We start from the raw sequence: 22,002 nt of genomic DNA, 5'->3' as shown, positions 1-22,002 counted from the left end.
ATTCTGATCACTGAAATCTATCAACTTATCTTGAGTCTTGCTGGCTAGATTTGTTTTTTGTGGATGGACCGTGCCTTAAATCACTATGTTTCTCTTTGAATCATGAATAATAGGTCCTAACCCCAAGCCTCATTTGATTATTCTTTGGAATCTGATGATAAAGAGTGAGTGTATATAGCAATTGTTTCTGTTTTGGAGAGAAATTCTGAGCATTTTTCTCTCCCAGGAAATATGAATGTAAATGGGTATGCACACACACATCTATATATGTTTCTATGTAAATATAAGTACAGACACACATATGCATGCATATATATATATATATATATATCATGCAAAAAATTTCAGATGACTTGTTTTCTGGTCATGTCTCACTCTTCTTTGGAATGGCTAAAGAAATGTGGGTGTAATCATGTAAGGGAATGCTTGCAATTTTTCAAAATCTATGAAGATATTCATTTCAGACATGGGGGGGGGAGGTTACATCTTAACCATGTGGAAAAACTAGCATGAGGTCATGCAATCAGTCAGCTAATGAGATTATGCAGCAGATCTTTTCGACACAGGATATTTTTGAACAATTTCAAGAATACAAGGAAAGCCTCTATTATGTCATAAAGAGTGAAATGAAAACCAAGAAAACAATTGGTGCAAACTTGCATCCTATTAGTTTCCCAAACAGGTTTTAGACTCAGCTGGAACCATACGATCATCAGTTCACCCGTGGAGAATGTCACCCTTCATTTTCCAATTGAGCAAAATGAAGCCCAGATAAGTTAAATAGCACAAAACAACAAAGGTAATAAATATTAGAGGTGAAATTTCAACCCAGGTTCTCTAGACGCAACCTAGTTGGGACCCAGAATGACATAAATTTGGACAATTGAACACTGGACTGGGTGTAAATGAGGCATAGAGGTAAGGCAGATAACTGTGAGTTAGAAAAATAAGGAAAGGTATAACAGAAGTGAGCCATGAGAGATGGCAAATACCTAAAAAACACTAAAAGGCGGAAGGAGAGATTTCTAAGTAGCAGTTCAATGCAAATAAAAGAAGCAAATATTCTCCCTACCAATGAACAGCTGGTACATTCTACATAGTTTCAACTTTGCTGTGTTAGATCAGAGGGAAGAGAGATTCCAGAATATGCCTTAGCATCTTTATAAATATGTTAAAACAGCTTGAGATGAGATGAAATGCACTGTGACACAGCAATCTGTTTCAGAAACCTCATTAGTTGACTGATTGCATGACCTTACACCATTTTTCCCCACATGGTTATGATGCACCCTTCCCTCCCTAGCCCTGAAATGAATATCTTCATAGATGCTAAAGAACTGATGTTTCCAAAAACGTTGGACATTTAGCTGTGTTCACCATGTTGGAGAACAGAGTGAAAAAAAGACAGAAAAATAAATCTTCCATCAGATATTTAGCTGAATGCTTGTTTAGGATTCAAAGAAGTATTTAGACAAAAAAATAAAAGCAAACAAACTAAAAGAAAATACTTTGAGCACTGGCCATTTATTTATCACCATTGGTTAAAAAACCAAGAATATGTATACAAGAATGGATGCATGCATGACTGTATGTATGTATATGTGCATATGTGGATATGTATATGCACGGGTTTACATATATGGGCATAGAGAGATATATCATTATACCAATTTAACATCATCTCTCCATATTTCTTCCTTGAATTGGTCTATATTTTTTGTTGTCTCAACATACTCTCTCTTATCTAATATTTATGTACTGACAGTAGTATTTATCATCTCTCTACCTTCTCTCTAACCTACTCTTTTCCCAAGCTTTCTACTACTGCTGAAGGCACTACCATTCATTCCTCCCAGTCACCCTGGCTCCTATGAGTCTCTCGAAATTAAAAGTCAAGTCCAGTCTCTCATTCTGCAAAAGTCCTTTCTTAGTCCCCAGGCTCTCCCTCTGCCTTGGCCCTTGCTGTTAGTATCTTCTCCACAAAGGTTATTTGTTTTCTACTATATATTAATTTAGTCAATATATATGAATATATGTTTGTGATTTTATATAATACATAGTTTATGTGAATAATTCTTTACATTTAATATATTCCCTAACATACATGAGATAGTACATAGATATAAAAACATGTATGCATGTTTATATTTATGTGTGTGCACAGATAGCTATATGGATACATATCTACATCAATACATATTGAACATGTTTTCTCCCTTAACAGAAAGGAAGGATTTTTCTATATTTACTTTCAAATACTCAGATTGTGGAGCCTACCTCATAGTAAGCACTTAAAATGACTGATATTTTGTTTGTCTGCTTACAACTAGTTAATTCCATTCCAATCACTAAGCATATATTAAGCTACAATTAGGTGTTAAATAGTATACCATATGACAGATATACAATGACAAACATATTATAATCCCTGCCCTAAGGAACAAACAATTTACTAGAAGGAAATAGCACATAAACAGATAAGTCAATAAATAACAATACTGATAATAATTAATAATGATAATAATATTTAGGGTATGTAGAATATTGATAACTTTAGGCATTAGGAAAAGTTTCTTGTTTTGGCTTTCACTTAAGATAAGACTTGAAAGTTAGAGATTCTAATGGAAGAAGGCAAGAAGGGAGATGATTTATGATTAGATAAGCAGCTTTTTCAAAGTCACAGTGATAGTAGATGTAATATATTTTGCTTGAGAAAGATGATTTTCAATTCTAATTAATATCATTAAATCTGATATCCTTATAAACTCTATATATTGAGATCCCAGAGCTTTCAAATGCAGATGGTAAGATCATTTGTGCAAGCATAGGAAGATAGCTAGAGGCCCTTCACCCTTTTTTTTTCTTTATCTTGATGACCAGGTTTTATGTAGTAGAGATGACTAAAGTACAGTGAAAGTCATCTAATTAATTTTTTTTGCCTCTGGATCATTCTCTTTTGCCCAACATGAGCAGGTGACCATCTTATGAGCATCTTATGCACACTTAGTCAGTGGAGATAACCCATGTTTCATCCAATCTATGACCCACCCCACCCCCACTAATCTATAAAGTTTGGTCCTCAAAAGCAAGATCTATCAACCAATAAGATTCTGTGTTTCAACAAATCTCTTGAATATATGATTAGAAAACCCCATAGAAACATTAGAAGTAGGGGGATTCTCAGATTATGATGAAGATCTGAGGTTTAGTTCATTAGAGGTGATCATGAAGTGTCACTGTCTCAGAGCTCTGCCCTAGTCTTTTTTATTATAGGAGGGAAAGTTTTATTAGAAACATTTTTCATTAATTAGGAGTTTACTAGAATTATAGAATCTTAGAATTTAGAAGAGCAATAAATGGGTATCTGGTTTTATCAATAATTAAATGTGAACTATTTTTTGAATCTCTCCAATTAGTGGTTATGTGGACTGGGTTTGAAGATATCCCCTGACTTTACTTTTTGACAATGATGATCAGGAATAGACCTCTAATAACAAGCTAGGATCTGCCCATCTGTCTTTAACATCATGATCAATGACCATCAAGCAAAATCAATGTAAAGAAATTCATGTGAAAGTGTTTAAAAAGCTAAGATATAACCCCTGACAATGTCTCTTCTTCAGTTTAAACTCCTATGGGTCATTTTTTGTTGTTGTTTCTTGAATTATTACATTTTTTTGGTCCTGCCACTACTCTTATCAACACTGTAATAAGTTCTAACTTGTCAGTAATTTGAATGAATTTTCAAGAGTACAAGTACTGACCAACATTGGAAAGGGCTGACAGAGGAAATAGGGGTGACCTAGCATTGAAAAATTGCAAATAAATGCTAGATAACTATTATTTAAGAAAGTTATAGATTGATCCGTGGTGAGGTCCATTTTAAAATAAGTAGCCTTTCAGGTCCCTTTGAATGCTACATGACTATGAAAAGTTACATAATATGGCATTTAATATATTATAAATTGGCATATAGGTAGATCAATGACCAGAGCACTGGGCCTGGAGTCGGGAAGATCTGAGTTTATTTTTGGTCTCAGACAGTTTGTATACTCTGGGCAAGTCACTTTATTCTATTTGCCTTAGTTTTCTCATCTATAAAAATAAGCTAAAGAAGGAAACAATATCTCTGTCAAGAAAATCCCAAACAGCATCACAAAGATTGAGGCACACTGAAAATGACTAAATAATAACATTTTATTAAGCTCCTTTATTCACTGTTTGTTTAGTAGACACAATAGTCAGGTACCATATTACATATTGTAATAAAGTGATAAAAATATCATTCCTTGCTTTTTAGGAATTCATACTTTGTTAATGTAAACATTTACATGTCCATTATATATTCTGATATTAGAGATTTTAAGAATATTCTTTGGTATATTGTACTCTTTTGATACCCTCTGCAAAAATCACTATAATTCCTTCCAATTTCTTTGAATAAATGAGCAGTTCAGAGAACTTCACCACTTATCACTAGATTGCATCATTTCCCTAGAGAAGGGAAGTTAATAGAAATGAACAGATATTTTCAAAACCAGAGGAAAAATATTTCTGATTTAGAACCTGGTCTAAACCTCAGTATGTTCTTTGCTTACAATGGAATACCTCCCAATAGAGCGGTAAGATAAACAGTAACACTTGTCTGTGATACAATTTTTGACTGGAAAAATCTGTTTGTAGATTACTTGGTGAAACAACAAAAATGGATTAAGGACAAAAAAGGATAACCAGTCAGTGTACAAACAGACATGGATCATATGAAGTTTTTCCCATTGTACATTTTCTCTTGATCTAAGGAAACTTCCCTTTCACCAAAATAACTGCTCCTTCCTCATCCACTACCATTCCAATATATCCCCATCCACTATCATGCCAAACAGGAAAAAAAAGTTAAGATAGCAAAAGAGAAGAGAAACCCTAATTAGTACACGTTATCTTCATCATGAATTACTATTCGCTATTTATAAAGGCGATTCATCTTACGGTAAATATATCATTTAATATTAGAGTAAAACCTCATCAATATTAAATCTATATATGAAATATTGGGCATTTGTGATTTCAGATAATGACGGAACCATAATTCATGTTTGTCCTTTGGAAGGAAAAAAACAAACAAACCAAAACACAGTGTTTGCTGAGAAAATTAAGTGTAAACAAGATCATTGTGTTGTTATTTAACTACATGTTGTCAGCACAAGTTTCCACTGGACTTGAAGCAGAGTAAAATATTATTGGGGTTATTTATCAAATTAAATAAAAATATGATACAACATAGATAATGCTAATTTTTAATATTTTAAGTGTTTTTGTGGCTAGCAAGAATTTATCTCTATTTTAGTTTGACAAACTTGGTTTCACCTACTTCTTAAGAACACAGACTGTACTTGTGATCAACACGGTATAAGGAAGTTCCACAAAGGAAAACTCTCTCTACCAGCATACACTGGCACCTTCTCTGCCAATAAATCTCAATATAGTGCTGAAAGCAATGAGAGATTCAGTGATTTATTCTTGAATTGCCTTTATAGGTTGAACTTATATCTAGGAAGACATGCAATATGTCAGAAGCAGGATTTAAATCCATGTCTTCCTAAGATACAAGCTCAGCCTATTATACAGTATTCCAAATAAAATCTCTAATTCATGTAACTCTAATTACGAGAAAATGGCTTAAGAAGAATAGTTTTCAAAATTCAAACTGACTGCTGGTAACATGACTGAATTCTTTTTTTTTTAATCTATAATTGAAATTTCATTGTCTAAAATACTGAATCTGTAACTCATTGGGGAGGATTGTTTCATTTGGTGAAAAAAGCTGGCTTAAATCTTTTCCAGAGTAACTGGTGACATTAGAAGCAGAGTTAGAATGATCTGCTAGATTCTTTTTAATCTTTCAATGAATTTGAAATACTTCTTGGTTCCCCTTTGGCTTCACAGGAGAAACTCTCAAATTAGTACTTTATCTTATTTCCTTTTTAGAAACTTGAACAAAATGTACCTTTTGGTTTGCCACATCAGCTGCAACTTTTGAATCATTTGTACTGGGTGATGGAAGCCTCCTCTCGGGTAGTTTAGGTGGTATTAGACTTATAGCAGGAGGTTGATTGCGAAGAACGGATGTTAGGCAGAGTTGGACGGTTTCCTTCAGAGCTTTCAACTGGGACTCCTAGGGAAAACAAAGAGACATCAAGTTCTAAAAAATTGGGTCCAATCAATTGGAATAATCCTGTACCTGTTCTCTCCATGGTTACCAATTAAATGACCAATTAACTGCTTTATGACAGTCATCTATTTATAATTTAAATTAAACCAATACAACATGCTCTTTTTATAACTGCCCTATAAATTTTAGGTCATGCTGTGGCGCTCAAGTAATCTGAAAAAATTATAATTTGTTTCTTTTGCACAGACATTTCTAGCCAAGGACAGCTAAATAAGGATTGGGGAGAGGGATATCATGTCAAAAGAATTTCACAGCAGTAATTTATATTTTAATGTAGAATATATGTGGCTATTATATATATGTATATATACATATATACATATATATGTGTATATATATGTATATATATATATATATATATATATATATATATATATATATATATATGTATTTAGCAGGAGACTAAATATTCAGTGAGACTGAGTAATATCCTGAGTATCTCCAATTATTTCTGCCTTCTATTGTAGGGCTTTAGAGGGTAGAGCAAAGAAATCCTCTCAAAGTCTACATTTCATTTCCATTTCAAATAAACTCATTGGATTGGACTTTATTATGCATTTTTGTCATACCTTTTCAGTTTTCTCTTGAGTGTTGCATTTTTCTATTATACTATAAGATCCTAAGCTTGCATAGTTCTAGCATAAGAATGATGAACAAACAGTCTACTACGGAAACCACGTAAAGGTATGGAGGTTTGATGATATTCACTATACTCATACCTCTCTACTGCCCATCTCTGACAACATTGACCCAATTCTGGCTAAATCTTGACCACAAATGGAGGAACTAATAAGAACTGGGTCAAGAAAATCAATATTACCTGTCTCCTCAATGACAGGCCAAAGTCAATTCACATTTGAGATACCATATAACTCCTTGTATTTAAAAACTGACCAGCATGGATAGGTGGCAGAGAGACCTGACCTAGAGCACTAAGTAAGAAGGGCCTTAATCTTCTCTTCCATATGTACCTGGAAGGAGAATAGAGCAAAACTGGGATTTATGCAAGAAAGTAACTATTCCCTATCTTTTTTATTTTCTTTCTCATAATTCTATGAGGGTAGAGGGAAAACAAAAGACAGCAAAAGGGGGGAAATCTAATTACTGTAAAATGTGTAAGATAATAAAATGTTTACATTATAAAAGCAATATACTGCTGTAACTTGTTCTCAATGTAAAGAGGTTTGAAGGAGGAAATTGGGCTCATTATAATCATATATATGTATGTGTTTGAGTCCAAACACCACCACCATAATCAGATGTTTTCCCTGTGGGCAAGATTTTACTAAGACTATAAATATATGATAATGAGAACTCCCATTTGGATAGTGTTTCAAGTCTTACAGAGCACTTCTCTTACAACAATGCCATTAGGTAGGCAGTCAAGTGTTATTAATTCCATTTCTATTCATATCAAAACTAGGATTCAAAGGGACTAGGTATATGCCTTAGCCATGAAAACATCACTAAAAAGACTCAGAACTGGGATGCCTCTTCAGACTCTTCTGATTCTAAATGTGGGCTACTGACTTAATAAAGGCAGATCTCATTTTATTGTTCTTTAAAGATATCATGTTTTCTTACAAATTGAAAGTCTGTGAACCCTTTCTAAACAAATCTATTGGCACCATTTTCCCATATATGCTCATATCATGTCTCTCATATTTTGGTAACTTATTTCAAAATTTTCATCATTCTAATTATTGTAAGATCAATTAAAGTGAGCTGTGATCAACGATCTATGATGTTATTGTCGTAATTGTTTTGGGATACCAAGAACTGCACCCATATAAGAAAGTGAGCTTAAATATTAAATGTGTTTGTTTTGATTGCTTCTAACACTGATCATCTGATGTCTTGTTCCCACTCTTCAGGCGCCCTTAACCTTTGAGGCACAACACTATCAAAGAATAGTAAATAAACATAATTGAAATTATTGCAGAAGGGTTTGAGAGATTTGACTTCACCTTTGAAAGTAGTTCTACTTGGACAAAATACATTAAAAACATTGCATGCTAGCAAGAAAACTTTTGTGAAAGGGAGTTTCAATTGATTTCTTTTTAGTTTTAGAAGTTGCCACAGTCACCCCAATCTTTGGCAATCACCATCCTGATCAATCATTTGCCATCAAATGAGGCAAGATTCTCCACCAGTAAAAAGATTATGACTCTTTGAAGGTTTAGATTCTGTTGGCATTTTTAGTATAAGGTATGTAATTTTTAGACATAACTACTGCATACATAATAGACTACAGTATAGAATAAGCATAATTTTCATATGCATTAGGAAACTAAAAAAGTTTCTGTGAATAAAAACCTACAATATCTCTGAGGTATGCCCATAATGATGGTATTTCTGTATTATTTGAGAAAATCAATCAACATTATTTTATAAAATGCCTAATATTCCAGAAACTGTGATAGAGGGAAAGGATATAAACTCATAAGTCTAAAATTCTTATCCTTAAGAAGCCTACATTTGATTAAGGGAGAGAGCAAATAAACATATGCACACTAGATATAGATATTCACTGTCTATGCATATTTGTGATTGCTCATATATATATTATGATTTAATGAGGTGAGAGTGTCTAAAGTAATCAAAGACTTTTGTATGATAAATTGAATAAACTGGAGAAACAGTCATATCCAAAAAGTCTTCTCTAAAATAGCAAGTCCATGAAAAATAGGGAGATTTAAAAATTGTAATCTTGATCCTATTTCATGTTTTTGATATTGGAATGGAAAGAATGGAGGTTCATAGCTGATTCAAAAACAAACACTACGTCAAGACCAAATAGAAAAAAGGAGAAACAGAAAGGAAGACAAAGCATAGTGATATTACTTGATTGTCTGGATATTGTTTTACTACTTTAAGAAGATCAAAATGACATCAGGATGTTACAGTCAATTTACAGTGTGTCCAGCTGTGACTGATCAGACCAAATAAGCTTAGAAAGGCACAAATAGGATATGTGAATATTTGGGGTGGATTCTCTAAATTTGCATTTCCTTTTAGCTCCTTCAATGGATACAGGCATGCCATGCTAGGTGGTCCTTGTCATTGTCTCCAATTTCACAATCAATTCCAAAGTTTTAAGCAAGGAGTATTACTTTTTCTGACCACCATGAGAGTACTTTTCCTGTGTGAATTCTCCATAAAATAATATTTTTGGCAAGCATATATTTGGCATTCAAACAATATGTCCAGTTCTACAGAGTTACACTCTCTACAATTGAGTTTGAATGCTTGAGAATCTGACCACAGAAAATTACTTTGGAGAAATGAGAGCAATGCAGATAAATCATGAAAACTAAATCAGCAGCTTGGTAAAAGAAAAACGAAAAATACTGAAGAAAATAAAATGTTAAAAACCAGGTTAGGCCAAATGGAAAAAGCACAGGGCTGTTCTGGGAAGGCTGGAGCTGGTTGCTCTGGCCTGGCTGTGCTGCTATGCTGAGGCTCTTTCCATCTCCCAGTGCCAGTGAAGCAGACCTTTCTTGTGAATCTTCTAAGTTGTCTTGGACTTGGAAATTGCATTACTCAATTTTTCCTGTGACTTCTGGCCCTCTAAATTTTGGCTAGAGTCATAATTTGATGGCTTTTGGAGTTTTGGGGGGCAACAAATTTCCATGAATTCTTGCCTTCAAGATGCCATCTTGGCTCCATCCCTCTCCTGTAATCTCTTTCAGAACCCCTTATTATTTGTGTGTTGAGAGCTCTGAAAGTTACTGCAGCTCCTGATTCAGTGGCTTCCATGGTCTGCTTCTGATCTGCTGGGGTTGAATCTTTGCTACTGAGACTTAGGGTGGACTGTGCTCCAATCTCACACTGGTGCATCGGTTTTCTTGTTGGCTTTATATGTTGTGCTAGGCTCAGAAGTGTGGAAATCACCACTGCTGCTACACATGAGGTCACCCTGGCCTCCTGTTCACTCCAACATGGCCCACTGCGGTATCTACATTGAGGGTCCTTTCTGATTCGTTAGCAATGGACCCTTCCAGTTAAGCTTCCAAGCTTTCTTGGGTTGGAAAATTGTTTCACTCTGTTTTTTTGTGGGCACTGCCTCTCTAGAATTTTGTTAGAGTTATTTAAAAGTATTTGGAGTGGTTTGGGATAGAGCCCAGTTGAGTCCCTGCCTGTACTCCACAATCTTGACTCCACTTTCAAAGTTTTTTTTTTTTTAAACAATATTGTTATTATAGTATACAACATTCTCTTGATACTTCTCATTTCTTTTTTCATTATTTGGTTTAAGTCAACCCATAAGTTTTTCTAAGATCATCAAGCTTATCATTTCCTATAGCACAGAGGTATTCCATACAATCATGAACAATAATTTGTTCAGCCATTCCACAATTGTTAGACATCCATGCAATTTCCAATACTTTGCCACTACAAAGAGAACCACTAGAAATATTTTAGAAAACACACACACACACACACACACACACACACACACACACACACACACATGCATACCTTCCCTGGTTAAATTTATGATATTTATCCTTGAAGTCTGTAGACTTCCTTATCAGAAAGTTTCCCACATACCTCTAGCTCTGAAGATGTTTAGGTCAGAATTCACTGGTGAGCCAACCAAACCATGAAAGAGCAAGAACATATGCTTATCCTTGGTTACTTTAGTTCCAGGGATCTCTGTATCCTCACTCCTTTGGAAGCTGGCCCTCAACAATTAATAGTGAGGGTCTTTTGATACCCTCTCCAGAATTTTTTTCCAATATGTAGGTACAGTGAACACAATAATAGCTCATAAGTCCAATTGTGTGACTTATTCCATCCTATTATTAAACTGACATTTTATTATACATAAGAATATCCTAGATATTATAAATCCTTACTTTCCTTTCCCAAATAATGCATTTCTCTAACAAAACATTTTCTCCCTAGGCTTCAACAAACTGGCAGGAAATTTCTGCAATTGTATCTTTTTTCCCCCATCATCTAAAAATCATATCAAAGCTCATATTCATCTAGGGATCATATGCATGAGACCTTCCTTTTCTAGTAAAAGTGACAAGAAGAGGGGCGGCTAGCTAGCATAGTGGATAAAGCACCGGCCCTGGAGTCAGGAGTACCTGGGTTCAAATCCAGTCTCAGACACTTAATCATTACCTAGCTGTGTGGCCTTGGGCAAAGCCTTTTTGCCTTGCAAAAAACACCTAAAAAAAAATTACACTAAGACATAGACTGTTGTAACTGATCTCCTTTGCAGCTTGTCTTTATATATATATATGCATATATACATATATATGCATATATATATATAAACTGAATATTATATATATATGTCCAAATGTTATACAACCTAAAATATCATCATAAGAAGTTTAATGCACCCATAATAAATGTGATAAGATAGACCCTATGGATAACTCCCAGATATTTCTTAATTTTTCTTAATTTTTCAGCTGAATCATCAGATCCTTGGTTGTAATAATGTTATATGGTTTCCTGATCATACCCATGGTGCTCAGCATAGAGTCTTACTTAGTAAAGTGATTGTTTGATAACTCATATTTGTTACATGAAATAATCACATCCTGTTTTTCATTAGAATTCTATGTGTTCATGTGTTTATATTACATGTCTGCCATACTTGATAAGAGTTACCCTTTCTCAAGTAACCTTGCATTTGGCTTAGTGCCTAGTCCCACTGAATTGAATTGCTTGTTCAAAGAATTTCTCAATCACCTTTTCTTTTTCCAAGAGATAGGGCAGCAATAGTAGGAGAGCAGCTGTTACAGAGACTGTGAATAATGTAGGGGAAAATACAATAGATAGATTAGCTTGACCCGATGGCCTTGCTATGTTGAGTGTTCTAAAATAGTATGACTCTCTTAAAAGAAAGCTTATTGAATGGAGAGCAAATAATAAAGTACCTCTTTTTTTTTTTTTAAATGTATTTTTCTGTGTTTTTCCCCTCTGTCCATTTCAGTTCCCAGTCTATAAATGCACATAACAGACATTTTCTTCTACATTTCTATATAAGGAAACTAACAATGCTGCCATTTTATAAAAGAATGGAATTTCAGGAGCAGGGAAAGGAGAGAAGGATCACACTGCAGAGACAGAGAGACAGGTGAAGAAGTTGTAGGCAGACACTGTCTATTGAGAAGGGGAGCCTGTTGCTCCCACCTGCTGGAGGAGTGATTAACCATGGTAATATTGAACTAGGCATCTTACAGATGGGAAGATACTGGCATCAACAAGCTTGTCATCGTGTGGCAGGAGAGCTGACTGCTCTATAAGGGGAAGTTCAGTATCTGACATGTCAGCCAATATGGTTTTCCTTGAGAGATTTGGATCCAGTCTTTATGTTTAAGTCCCCTTAACCTGCCTGCAGTGCCACTTGGCTCAAGAGTATGCACAGAGAAGATGCCTTCTGTCGTTATTTTGGAACAAGTGGCACTTCTGTGTCTTGAGCTAAGGAGACACTTACAGGTCAAATCAGGGCAAGCGGACCCCAGAGAAACTGTTCTTTTATGTTGTAAAAAATCAGAGCTATTCACTATGAGTTGTCTTCTTTCCTACTCTATATGATAGAATTATTCTACATCATACCTCAATCTATATTTTGGGAACTTTGTAGTCTCTGAGGAAACCCTTCTTATTGTCAGAGTCTATTCTCCCACCTATAACTTTGATCTCTTCCCCTTACCTCTAAGATCTTTTCCCTTATTTGTCCTTCAATCTTTCCCTTTCCACTGGCTATTCTCTACTCCCCAAATCCCTTCATATCCTCCATCCTTAAATAAATTTCCTCTTAACTCTGTCATCTTCTTGTGTTATCTATCTTTATTTCTACCTTTCATAGGTAAACAATTGCTATCCCCAATTCCCTACATCCCATCACTTCTGAGGACCTTGTGTTTTGCTTCCAACAGCCCCATGGTAGTGAGGTTTATGGATACTTTCAGTGACAAATAGAAATTTTTTCCCAATCCTTTAACTACTGAATCTCTCCATATTCTTTGATATTCTCCCTAAGCCTCCATCATCACAGCATCCTCTCTTTTTATAATACCAGATTCTCACCCTCACTGTTGTTTCCTAAGGGGGATCCATCCTCCAAATTTTTGTCTTGCTTTCTCTCCTCTATCCTATTTGCATTCTACTCCTTGATCCCTCATCAGTCACATGCATTCCATTATCATTTCTATGTGTATAATTCCCAAAATTATATATTCTTGAGTTTTTCACTAATCCTGGTATAAAAGATGGCTACAGATCTATGTCCCATTGACATCTAACTCCAGTTCCAAGCTTTCTCCTTCTTCAAACTCTCATATTTCTAATGTAGGAAGCTCATACTGCTGCATCATCCACATTCACAATCTTGGTCTTATCAATTAGCATTATCCCTCCTTCCTTTCTATATTCAGTCAGATGCCAAGTTTTTTCAATTATTTTCATTTCTCTCAAATTTGTACTTTCTCTTCAATCACGTATGAACTATCATACCTTTCATCCTTTTCAATTCTCCTGAGCTGCCATAAAACAAACAACAGATAAACAAAAGCTTTTCTAAATTGGCAACTTTCTTCCAAGTTCCCAAGTTACCCTTTCTACAAAATAATCTTCCAAAGTCCTGACTACCTCACTTGCTGATTGAGCTGCTATCTACTGCCTTTAGGAATAACTACTACTTCATCAATATGGCATTTTTTGAAACTGCAAAAAAAAATGGTTCTAAACCACCATTTTATACTGCAAAATAATCATCTTTTCAAATTCTATATCCAGCTGTAATAGCCTCATGAATTTTGTATTCTATTTCTTCAAAGGATTCTTGATTTGGGGAGCTATCCCTCCATTCATAAAGCATACTCCTTCCTCATCTCCAGAGTACAATATTCACAAATGATAGAGTATAGGAAATATTTCCTTGGTGCAACTTTGCTCTAATTCCTAATGTTGAGGGTTTGCAACCTCCTGAAATTAATTTTTGTTATTAATCTCCTCTAGTTTCACTATTCCTTTTCCTAATCCCATTTACCGATTGGGTTCCTAGATACCAACTTATTATTACTTGCTAAGGGAACTAGGGGTAACACTGAGAGTCTGTGGATTCTAATATTATTGTTCACACGCACCTATCACACAGTATCACCCCCCACTGAGCATTATTTACTACCAATTAATGAGAATTATCTAATTTATATATATATATATATATATATATTATAAGGTAGCATACTTTAAAAAGCTGGAACAAAAATCATTTCTCCTAAAGTCTAGGAAATTCTCTTTTTCAAGTTTCTGTAGAGATCAAAATAAATTTAAATCGATAAAATGAGCTGTACTTGTGGCCAGGGGTAAATTACAGTTCCTGGTTGGATAAAAGTCCTTTGATCCTTTTATAGAGTTCTTATGAAGTTCTGGAAAGCTATGTGTTGCTCTCTTCTTTACGCAGAGTGTAGGAGACTTGTAAAGTTCTGAAGCTACAATTTCTTTCTTCATATCTAATCTGTTCTCAGGAAGTTTTGTTTGTTACTATTTCTCAGTTTAACATAGTTTGAAGAGGGAAGGGAAGGGAAAGAGCATGAGTATGACACACCCTCTTGTTATAAATTTGAATTTAGACTTTCAAAGAATTGCCAAAATTATATTCCTGAAGTAATTATTCCCATAGTTTTATTGAAATAGCCTCCTTCTCTTAAATATATGTCTAGATACCTACCAACCATAATACATATCATTATCTGCTATTACCCCAGAGTTCAAAAGCATCTACTCAATAAGTCTTTAAAAACCATCCCTATACATCTGCTTTACTCTCTTAAAAATATTTAATGGATGTGTTCTTTTAGTTGTTCAGTTTTTTTTCAATCATATCTAATTCTTTTCAAAAACATTTGAGATTTTCTTGTCAGAGATCTTGAAGTAGTTTGTCATTTCCTCCTCCCACTCATTTTACATCTGAGGAAACTGAGGAAACAGTTATATGCCTTGCCCACGGTCAGAGAGTTGGTTAGTTAAGGCCAGATTCAAATGAGTCTTCTTGACTCCAGGTCCTGTCCTCTTGTCTGCTCTGCCACCTACTTGCCCATTTCCTGGATGAAGGACATCTAATGATAATAATGAGGATGTCTGTCCTTTGTTCTCAAAGAAGACAATGACATCAGGAAGGTGATGCCAAGACAACCAAGTGAATGGGATTTAAGAGGGGGTGTGTGGCTTCAAGGAAGACTGGCCTCACTTTCTTTTCTGCAGCGATCTGTGTTCAGTTACCATATATAAATCAGTATGACTGGAGATGACCCTGGATTCTAGGCAATCAGCGTTATGTGACTTGACCAAGGTCACACATTTAGTTAAGTGTGACACATTTGAACTTGGATCCTCCTGACTCTAGGACTGACATTCTATCAACTACAACCACCTAGCTGCCCAAAACATTTAATAAGCAATCTTTGGTGATACAAATGGGACTTAGCCCATGTTCTTCCTTTATTTGAATGCTAAATCTAACTGATGGCATAACTGCAATGGCTATTTTGGACATATATACATGCAGATATGAACTCAATAAATGGGCCACTCTCGCACTTATTTTCCTGTCAAAATGATTTTTTTAATTCAGTTATTAGATTCCTCTTCAATTGTTATCTTATTGAGTGTGTCTTCCATGATAACTCCATATTCCTCACATTGTTTTAATGATATGAAAGATCTTGAATGGATTATTTCAGGCTCACATTTACAAAGCAAATTAACATGATTTTGTCATTCTTTAGACTAGAGCCTCTTTGTTGGAGAAGTCTTTGTTTTAAGTCAAAAATTATTTCATATTTTATATTCATCAGATAAAATATAATAACCCTGTAAGTCTTGTATAACTTACTTAAAAACACATCTCAAGCAAGTGACTGACTGTGAAGGCATAATGTTCATGTTTGACAAATTAATTGTTTTTCATATTTGCATCAAAAATATCCTCAATAAAAGTAAGGTAAAAAATTTAAAAGGACAAAAAATAAAGAAAATGTTACCAAAATATGGAGAGACACACATAAAAATAAGAAAATGGGTGGCAAGGATAATGATTTAGAATTGAAAATCATCTTAGATACCCTCTAGTCTAACGCCATCATTTAAAGATACCATAGCCTGGATAGATTACATGATTTTTCAATGGTCTAAAAGACAGAGGTGCAAAGTCAGGATTCACATTCAGGACCAATCTCCCTCTAATCTAGTAGATAGTGTAAGACAAGTGTAAAAATGGGAAGAGAAGAGGTAGAGGAGGCATGAATGAGACATTATCTTTTCTTTGATTGAGTCCCTCATATCAGGAAAGGAAAGATAGATATAATACCCTATTCTCTCTACCTCCACAAAGTTTTTGTGCTTACTTTCAGTGACCTCTCTTCTAATTTAACCTTGATTTCTGTGGCTGTTCTATCTGATCAACTGATTGGACATAGCTGAATCCTCTATCACTTCCATATCAGGAATCACTTGTTTCATTTTAAAAAAAAGATTTAATCAGTTTTATTTTTCTATGATATTCATGGCTTGCCATGGTCAATGATTTTTAACTTTATACTGTTAAAAAGAATTTCTAATGTTTAGTATGAAGATCTTTGAGTAAGGTCCAAATCTTAAGTCTCTTTTTCTCTATTTTGAACAAACCATATTTTCCAATATTTTTTCTACATCATCTTTTTATGTTAACCTCACTGAAAGACCAGTACCTCTTGATTTGATTTGTAGGATTTTGTCAAATTTTTAATCAAATTTTCTAGATCATTTCAAGGTTTACAACAATATTGCCATATATTAAGTTACAGGTCTTTTGTTTGTATACATTAGAATTGCAGGGTGAGACAAAAATAATCCATGAAATTATATTTCTTGCTGCTTTTGAGAACATGGTAAAATCATTTCTGCCAGCTCATTTACTTAGTTCTCCAAGGAGAACATCTGAGTCATATTTCGATTTTGCAATAACCTCCTGTTGACTTCAACTATAAATCACAAGAATATTAATATTGATGTGGTTCACATATCCAAAATTGTAATGATTGAATATTAAACAAAGATTTTATATTTTCCAGAAATGCAGTTAATGGTTTTGGATATCCCATCAATTCTGGGGGCATAAATTAAGTCCCTCTGCCTTCTCTGTCAGTATCACTGTGAAAGCAGGAAAAAGTCACACAAAATTAATTGGCCATTTTTAAAATTATTTTTCTTTGTTTCAAAATGTTACTCTGGTCAGAAATCAACAGTTATAAAGTCTCCTGTTAAAATGTAAACTCCTTGAAAGTAGGAATTATTTCATTCATTTTATTTTTATCTGCAGGTCAAGCACATTGAATAGGGGATAAGACCTATAATTTCATTAGTATAAAGAATTCCTTAGATAAAGAATCTCCCTCTACCATTACTGATCAATATCTTTGCCTCTATATAAAGTTGTGAAGAATTGCTCAGATTCTTCAGAGGATATGTGATTTACCTTGCCAAGGATTATCTATACAGTGTTAATGAGTGGGTGAAGCCAGTTCTCAAAGCCCGATGGCACACTTCCTCTAAAATTATCTAAGCATACAATAAGGTCTTAAACTATTTTTTGATTAATGTTCTGGGTAGTCTTCAAATCACAAACTCAGTCTATTGACAGAACTGTACTAAAATGTCAAAGATTAAATACTATATATTTTGCATATTTCATTCTAAAGCCCTTTTCATGAGACACAATTAATGTGTGTATGTGTATGTGTGTAATACACACATATGCATGTATGTATTTGTGGATAAATAGGATTAGATAGAAACCATAACTCATTTTTTGCCATCTTGTTAATTTGGGAGAAGATATTTGAGGTTTCTTTTTGACCCATTCCCTTAACAATATGGAACACGGAGTAGAGTCAATATGACAAATTAAAGGTATGGACTCTCTCTAGCTCTCTAAGAAACCACTCCAAAAACCTTAAAATAGTAATTTGAAACACATTAGAGAGTGGCAACCCCCCCCCCAAAAAAAAAAGACTGAATGGAACAATTGCATCCCTATTCAACTTGGAAGATTCTTGGGAAGGGTCTGTTCCAATAGGATTAGAAAGGACCTGCAGCTTAGCCTGGGGCACATGGAACAAACTCATCCCAGACTTCCAGAAACAGACCTCAGGGCCCCTGGGTCCATGCCAGCTGTGACTGTTTCCAGACCTCTCGGCCAGGGATTGCCAAAGACAACTTGAAAGGTCAGCAGGAAAACTGCTGAACTGGAGTGAGATTGGATCATGGTCCAGCCTTTGCCTCAGTAGCAGAGTGCCCACCCCAGCTGACCAGGAGTGAACCTTAGGCTGATCAGCAGGGGCAGTTGTTTCCAGAACTCTCAGCCCATGGGACTGTAATTGAGATGGAAGGAGATTACATGAGTCTCTCTGCTACCCCTGAGGAAGGATTCTGTTCCTTTGTCCATACTCAGATCCAGGTCCCAGTCTGGGGGCCTAGTCTCAAAAACAGGAGTAAACACAAGACAGCTTACTGCCTTGGCCAAGCAAGGACACTCATCACAGTGCCAGGGTAGAGGAGAGTATTTGTGGTAACCAATGGATCAGAGTACAGACCAGAAGAGTAGACCTAGCCTGTCATAAGACCTTGGAAGAATTGATAACTAGCAGATCCCTAGGAGTATCTCGGAAAACAGTCACAAAAACCTTCAAGAGCTTCTGTGTCTTTTACCCTGGAAGTAGAGTTCCACCTTAACAGAGAGTTAAAATCAGGTCATAGACATGTACAAATTATATCAGATTGTTTGCTGTCATGGGAATTGGGTGGGAAGGGAATTTGGTAGAAAAAGGTGAATTATGAACATGTCAATGCTGAAAAGTCTCTTTACATGTAAATTGAAAAAAATAAAATAGCATACAATAAAAATGAATCAAATTATTCCAACAAAAGCACTTTAGATTATAAAGCTGTAGAACAGTTGCTGATCTATAGTGGTGAAGTTTCTTCATTGAAATGAAATGAAATGAAATGAAATGACAGTTATATTTTTACAAAATTTAATAGTGTCTCTTTTTGTAGTGGTAAAGAAATGGAAATTGAGAGGATGACCATCAATTGGGGAATCATTAAACAAGTTATGGTATATTAATATTATGAAATACTGTTTTTCTATAAGAAGCTATAAATAGTTGGACTCTCAAGAAACATGGAATGGATTATAGGATCTGATGCTGAGTGAAGGGAGCAGAACCAAGAGAAAAATGTACAGATTAGAAACAACATTGTGAGTTGTTAGAGGCAGTTCAGAGAGCTAGGGCAACACTGTTAGACTGGTTATGGACAATCCAGTAGAAGGAAAACAAAACCAAATAAATAAAAAACCCTTCAGAATCTGATGAACACTATGTTTCCTTTTTTTAAAAAATCTCATGTATTTCTTTCCCTTAATCCTAATTCCTTATACCAAAAATAACTAATGTGTACATATATTTAATACAAATGTTATTGTACAATATTAACCTGTTGGTCACTAAGAGAAGGGATTGGGAAGGGAGGATGGAAGGAAATTTTATGAAATAAAAATCTATATATGCAAATGATTGAATTTTGAAAAGCTCTCATAACATATATTTGGATAAAAATATAATCAATTTAAAAATGTTATGTTTTCAAAGCCCACAACATATTTTACCTCATTTGATTTCTGAATCTCCCTCTAAACCTCAGTAAATATGTAATAAAAAAGGGAAAAAAAGAAAAAGTAAAGAAAAATCTTTACTGAGGATATTTCTAGTCCAGCAGTCATTCTTCATAATTTAAGAGGGCAATGTCATTGTATACATGATAGCATGACTTACACATTATGTTTATTAGAGAGGGGAAGAAAGACTTCTCACTGTCTTTTCCAAGTTCTATTCTTCCCATGACCTATTTTGATAAGAACAAGACTTCTGGTGAAGATGTGGATACCATAGGAGTTCTTGATCCTATGAATATGATTTCCTTCCCATATTATCAAGGCAAAAGAGTCCCCCAGAAATTCTGACCAAAACTCCAGTAAGTGATTTTCTGTCTACAAATTGGTGACATCACAGTATATCCAAACCTGTCTCTTAGTGGACTATTCATCAGTAGTGATTTTAAGGTAGACTTCACTAAACACTGAAAGCTCTTAACAAGTGGTGTTCTGTGAATCAGTGGATAAATAACAGGAAGAATTGATATTTATATAGAAGTTTAAGGCTTGCAAAGCACTTTGCACATACACACACACACATACACACACACATATATATATATATATATATATTTGCAAAGCATTTATATATGTATATACATATATATATATATATATATATATATATATATATATATATATATATATATAGTTTCCTTTGATCCTCCCACTATGGAGTAGGAACTATATTCTTTAAGCAAGTTATCTTTAACTAAAGAAACAGTTGATCAGAGAAACAAAGGTACCTACTAAAGTCACACAGCTCAGAAATGATGGGGAGTCAAACTTAAAGTCAGATCTGCTGAACACAATCCCTTTCAACCTTAGACTCTCTTCTCAATGAATGATTAGGGAGGTGAAAACTTAGGGATGTCTGTCTTATTGACCAGAGTATATCCACAGCATTTTATCAGTTTTAGATTCAACATTGTTAGGAAGGATACTATGATAAGCTTGAGAAAGCACAAGGGGAGTCAACCAGGATGGCCAAGGACCTCAAATCTTTTGACTGGCAGGAAAGAGTTGAGAGAACTAAGAATGTCAAAGTTGCTTAAGAGAAGAGTTGGGAATGAAATGTCTGCTTTCTTTCAATATTTAGATAAGAACCATATGTAACAGAGTGACTAGATTATTCTGCCTGATACCAGGGGACAGAAATAATAGCAAAGGTTGTAGGTGTTGAAAGAGGAAAACAAATAACATGATATAAATAAAGTCTTCCAAACTATTAGAATTATACAGAAGTAGATAGGACTGCCGTGGAAGACAGAACGTTTTCCTTCACTGAAGAATGTCAAGCAAATGTTGAACAATTACTTATCAGTAAGAGTATAGAGGAGTTTTAACCTAAAGATAGAAGTGAAACAAGAAGGTCAGTGAAGTGCCTTCCAACTCTGAGATGACATAAATTTGTGTAGAAAAAAAATGAATGGATAAATAAATAATTTAATGAATGAATAAAAGAATGAATGATTTCCACCTATCCTGCCTTTTTTTATTTATTTAAGGCAATGGGGTTAAGTGACTTGCCCAGGGTCACATAGCTAGGAAATTATTAAGTGCATGAGGCTAGATTTGAACTCATGTACTCCTGACTCCAGCATCAGTGCTCTATCCACTGTGCCAGTGAGTATCCTGCCCTTTTTAATCAGTTGTTGTGAAGATCATGCTAATATGAAATGAGGGAAATCCTTTAGAGTAGCCTTAAAAGGCAGACACTCAAGGAATATTTTTAAAAAATCTTATGTAAAAAGATGGTAAGAAATGAGCTTATATTTATCATGCTGTCAGGGCTAGGTAAGCCTAGCCTTTTGCATTTTAACAGTTCTTTGTGTCAGTGGTGAAAGGATGTCATAATTCAAAACACAATCATAATAATAACTGACATTTATCTAGTGCATTACATTAGAAAAGCTATTATATACCTTGCTTCATTTACTTAGTACTTTCCATTGGAAAACCTTTCTATAATACCCTGCCTCATTTATAAAGTGTTTTATATTAGAAAACTTTTTTTAAACCTTGATTCATTTAATCTCCACAACAT

General features: G+C 34.6%; 1 protein-coding gene across 1 annotated transcript in view; it reads right to left on the bottom strand.

Moving 5' to 3' along the window:
* Positions 1-22,002, bottom strand: part of LUZP2 (leucine zipper protein 2) — a 517,934-nt gene that overhangs the window by 198,643 nt on the left and 297,289 nt on the right. The window contains exon 6 of the mRNA XM_074227567.1: positions 6,005-6,172. Coding sequence (XP_074083668.1) covers positions 6,005-6,172 — 168 coding nt within the window. The remainder of the gene's footprint in view (positions 1-6,004; positions 6,173-22,002) is intronic.

Source organism: Macrotis lagotis, chromosome 3 (genome assembly GCF_037893015.1).
Source record: "Macrotis lagotis isolate mMagLag1 chromosome 3, bilby.v1.9.chrom.fasta, whole genome shotgun sequence".
In the NCBI taxonomy this organism is placed as follows: Eukaryota; Metazoa; Chordata; class Mammalia; order Peramelemorphia; family Peramelidae; genus Macrotis; species Macrotis lagotis.
Note: the sequence above shows the minus strand (reverse complement) of the source record. Positions and strands in the feature narration are given on the sequence as shown.